This window comes from Piliocolobus tephrosceles, chromosome 21 (assembly GCF_002776525.5).
Source record: "Piliocolobus tephrosceles isolate RC106 chromosome 21, ASM277652v3, whole genome shotgun sequence".
Classification (NCBI taxonomy): Eukaryota; Metazoa; Chordata; class Mammalia; order Primates; family Cercopithecidae; genus Piliocolobus; species Piliocolobus tephrosceles.
In genome coordinates, this window is record NC_045454.1 from 32225899 (window position 1) to 32230685 (window position 4787).

Genomic DNA, 4787 nt, shown 5'->3' on the forward strand with positions numbered 1-4787 from the left:
CTGTTGACAGCTCCAGAAGCAGAAGTTCACTCCCAGAAACACAGCTGCTTAGTCAACAAGCAGTTGATGATACATGTCAAAATGCTCAGCTGAGACTAGAGAAATGGCCCCACTAAGCCCAGCCCAAATGGCTGACCCTTTCAATTATGACTAATAAGTTTTGGATGGTTTGTTATGCTGCCATAGCTAACTAATACATGCACCCAGTGCAGACAGGATGCCAGGATTCAATGACAGATTCAGTACTACTTACCTTCTCACAGTGGACATCCTAAAGGTACTATTTTTTTTCCTCTGATTTAGAGTTGGATGTCTTGTAAGGTAATATTGAGTAATGCAGAAATACATGTAGATATTATATGCATGTGATTAGTGCTTATATCCACACTGTTCCTCACACCACAGGAGAAAATAGACAACCACAGCCTAATCATAAGGGCCAAGGCCAAATAGCAAAATAAGCTTGCCTTTAATCTATTTTTTTCATATCTAAAAATTGGAGGTCAAGAGTGTGGACAGACCTGAAGACATAGGGTTCTCTTCTGTGGCCACATCATCCTTTATTCATTGTCTGATCTCTAGAAGGAAGGAGGGCAAGAGGTGGCCAGCAGTGGTCTACCTGTAGTTATTTTATTCCTGTTGCTCTCTGCTCTTTTTTTTTTTTTTTTTTTGAGGCAGTCTCACTCTGCCACCCAGGCTGGAGTGCAGTGGTGTAATCTCAGCTCACTGCAACCTCTGCCTCCCAGGTTCGAGCGATTCTTCTGCCTCCTGAGTAGCTGGGATTACAGGCAGGCGCCACCACACCCAGATAATTTTTGTATTTTTAGTAGAGATGGGGTTTCACCATGTTGGTCAGGCTGGTCTTGAACTCTTGACCTCGTGATCTGCCCGCCTTGGTCTCCCAAAGTGCTGAGATTACAGGCACGAGCCACTGTGCCCAGCATGCCCTCTGCTCTTTCTTTTTTTTTTTTTTTTCGCTTTTCCTTTTTGAGGCGGAGTCTCGCTCTGTCGCCCGGACTGGAGTGCAGTGGCCGGATCTCAGCTCACTGCAAGCTCTGCCTCCCGGGTTTATGCCATTCTCCTGCCTCAGCCTCCGGAGTAGCTGGGACTACAGGCGCCCGCCACCTCGCCCGGCTAGTTTTTTTGTATTTTTAGTAGAGACGGGGTTTCACCGTGTTAGCCAGGATGGTCTCGATCTCCTGACCTCGTGATCCGCCCGTCTCGGCCTCCCAAAGTGCTGGGATTACAGGCTTGAGCCACCGCGCCCGGCCGCCCTCTGCTCTTTCTATGGCCATTATCTCTTCTACCCCCAGAACTGAAGAGAGATGTTGGTAGGGAGACGCCGTCCCCTCACCTCTGGCAGAAAAGGGATATTCAGGCCGTTCACCCTCCTGATGTCAGAGCTGCACTTCAATGTAGCAGCTATTGGCCAGGCGTTGCTACTGGGTGCCTGGAATGTGCCTGGTCTGAACTGCGATGTGCTAGAAAGGTAAAATACGAGTTAAGTTTCAAAGGTTTAGTTACATATATATACACACACACACACACACACACACACTTCGTTAATAATTACGTATTTCTCACATATTAAAATGGCAATATTTTGGACATATTGGGTTAAATTGTTACAATCAATTTCACCTGTTCTTTGTTTCTTTTTAAAGAACAGAGCCAAACTCTTTTTAAAGTTTGGCTACAAATTAGCTGGGCATGGTGGCCAGTGTTTGTAATCCCAGCTACTTGGGAGGCTGAGGCAGGAGAATCGCTTGAACCTGGGAGGTGGAGGTTGCAGTGAGCCGAGATCACGCCATTGCACTCCAGCCTGGGCAACAGTGCGAGACTCCGTCTAAAATCTAAAAAAAAATAAGAATAAAAAAAAATAAAGTTTGGCTACTAGAAAATTTAAAATTTACACGACTCACATTTTATTATTTTATTTTATTTATTTATTTTTTTTTTTCGAGATGGAGTTTCACTCTTGTTGCCCAGACTGGAGTGCAGTGGCATGATCTCGGCTCACTGCAACTTCCACCTCCCAGGATCAAGCTATTCTCCTGCCCCAGCCTCCCAAGTAGCTGGGATTACAGGCGCCTGCCACCATGCCCAGCTAATTTTTTTGTATTGTTTTAGAGACGGGGTTTCACCATGTTGGCCAGACTGGTCTCGAACTCCTGACCTCAGGTGGTCCACCTTCCTAGGCCTCCCAAAGTACTGAGATTACAGGCGTGAGGCACAGCTCTCAACTTGTGGCTCACATTTTATTTCAGAGAATTGCTTCCTTTTTAAAATCCCAGGCTGCCTGCTCAAAGGACCAGAAGCCAGGAAGGTCATAAAATATAAAATTTTAGAACAATTGGGTCGGGCGCGGTGGCTCACGCTGAGCCCGGAGGCTCGGCCGGAGGGAGGCCGAGGTGGGAGGATCACCTGAGGTCGGGAGTTCGAGACCAGCCTGACCAACATGGAGAAACCCCGTCTCTACTAAAAATACAAAAAAATTAGCCAGGCATGGTGGCGCATGCCTGTAATCTCAGCTACTCCGGAGGCTGAGGCAGGAGAATCGCTTGAACCCGGGAGGCGGAGGTTGTGGTGAGCCAAGATCGCGCCATTGTACTCCAGCCAGGGCAACAAGAACAAAACTCGGTTTCAAAAAAAAATTATTTTTAGAACGATTGTTATATTCTTTTCATTTGTGATAGCCATATAGCATATTATTTATAAGGGCATATGACCTTACACACAAGATTAAAGGCAAACAACCTCTGGAGTGGGCCTAGCTCAGCTCACGGAGGAAGCCTTGCCTGAAAAGGCTGCAGCCTAGGCGGTCACACTTCATTCAGCTCAGCATCTGATCGCATCTTCCGTCACTCAGAGCCTGAAGGGGCGGGTCTTAAACATTATCCAATCAGGGACTCTGAGGTAGGGGACCGTTCAATCAGACAAGCCGCTGGACCGGACAGGGCTGTTCCGGGTTTGGCGCGGCCTTTGTCTCCCGCTTCAGCCAGAGTTCCAGGTCTCGTCTTCTCTGCTCTTTGTCCTCTGCTCTTAGAGGCCCAGACTCTGTGGCTCTGTGACCTACAGGTATTGGGAGATCCACAGCTAAGACGCCAGGACCCCCTGGAAGCCTAGAAATGGTGAGAGTGCGGTCCGACATCCGGAGAGAGGGCAAGGTTGAAACCGGTGGGAAGTGGCTGTGGTGGGACTCAGGCCTCCCCGCAGTCATCTCCACAATCTGCGCCCCAAATTCTCCTTGCCCAGCTGGATCTCAATCCCCTTCAGCCATAAGATGGCGGCTGCGCCGACAGCCGGGCCCCCGGGCGTCCTGTCTCTTCCCTGCATAGTGACCGTGCCCAGGTCTGGAGCCCTCTCTCGACAGCTCTGCACGGGCAGCGCGGCGCCTTTCCCAGATTGTGCACGGACCATGGGAGGGGCGTCAGGGGAGAATCCTGACTTGGGGTGCGGGTTCATGAATGGGAAGAGCTTTGGTCCGTGGGGTTCCCAGTTCCTATTTTCTTCTATTAAAAATCTGTGGCAGTCATCGCAAAAAATATTAAAGAATTTAATCAAAGAGTGTTCAATAATTGTAGAGCACAAAAGTATGTTTTGTAGTTTGTGGTTCATGGGAGGAGCTTGAAGGAAAGACTTTTATAAGGTACACGATGAAGAAAACTGTATTTAATAATTGGTTAGGTACAGTTACGTAGCCGTTTTTGTTAAGTAGAAACGCTGGGACTAGAGCCTCCTCAGTGTAATTGCCTGCCCCTTAATTATTCTCACACTCCACAGGGGACTGATTTTTCCACTGCATTTTTCACGTGCATTCCCAGCAGGGTCTCAAGTGTACTTCCCAGCCCCATTCCTCCAGCCTAACTCTGGCCTGCAGTTAGATTTAAACTGCAAATAAACTAAAATACTAAATTTCCAGTTCCTTCTGACATTTCCAAATGCCAACTTCTCTTTCCTAATTCACATTCTCAACTGTTTTTCCTTTAGTGTACATTTTTGATACTGTATTTTAGTTAATCATTTTTTGACAAAGCATTGGATGGCACTTAAAATTGTTTTCTGTTTGAAAATAGTTCTCATGCCGGGCGCGGTGGCTCAAGCCTGTAATCCCAGCACTTTGGGAGGCCGAGACGGGCGGATCACGAGGTCAGGAGATCCAGACCATCCTGGCTAACACGGTGAAACCCCGTCTCTACTAAAAAATACAAAAATCTAGCCGGGCGAGGTGGCGGGCGCCTGTAGTCCCAGCTACACGGGAGGCTGAGGCAGGAGAATGGCGTAAACCTGGGAGGCGGAGCTTGCAGTGAGCTGAGATCCGGCCACTGCACTCCAGCCCGGGCGACAGAGCCAGACTCCGTCTCCAAAAAAAAAAAAAAAGAAAAGAAAATAGTTCTCATGAGAAGAAAGCAAAAAATAATTCCCTGACACTGTATTTTATGAAATTTCTATGCCTCTTTTTTTTTTTTTTTTTTTTTACTCTTCCTTAGGCACAGAAATCTTATCAGAATGTTTTCAGGTGAAGGTTTTTCTTTGGAAACTTTATGGAGTGATGCGTCTTCAGCCACCATTCAGTTTTTTCCTGGTCCTGGGTTTCAGTACTGTCTCGAGTAAACCAAGATACACATCATGACTTTTTCTGCTTGAGTGTCTAGTGAATATCAGCTCCTGGGTCATTTTCTCCCTGAGGACAACCTGAGGTATGGAGTGTAGCCTCTCAAGGGAGTAGGTGGATGCCCTGGGGCTAAGAGGCATCTCCTGGCATACTCTTCCTTTGAAAAGCTAAC

General features: G+C 47.5%; 1 protein-coding gene across 1 annotated transcript in view; it reads left to right on the top strand.

Moving 5' to 3' along the window:
* Positions 1-2900: 2900 nt before the first annotated feature.
* LOC111524824 (zinc finger protein 708-like) overlaps positions 2901-4787 on the top strand; it is a 28470-nt gene continuing 26583 nt past the window's right edge. Inside the window, 1 exon segment of the mRNA XM_023190109.2 lies at positions 2901-3131. Coding sequence (XP_023045877.2) covers positions 3129-3131 — 3 coding nt within the window. The 5' untranslated portion in view covers positions 2901-3128.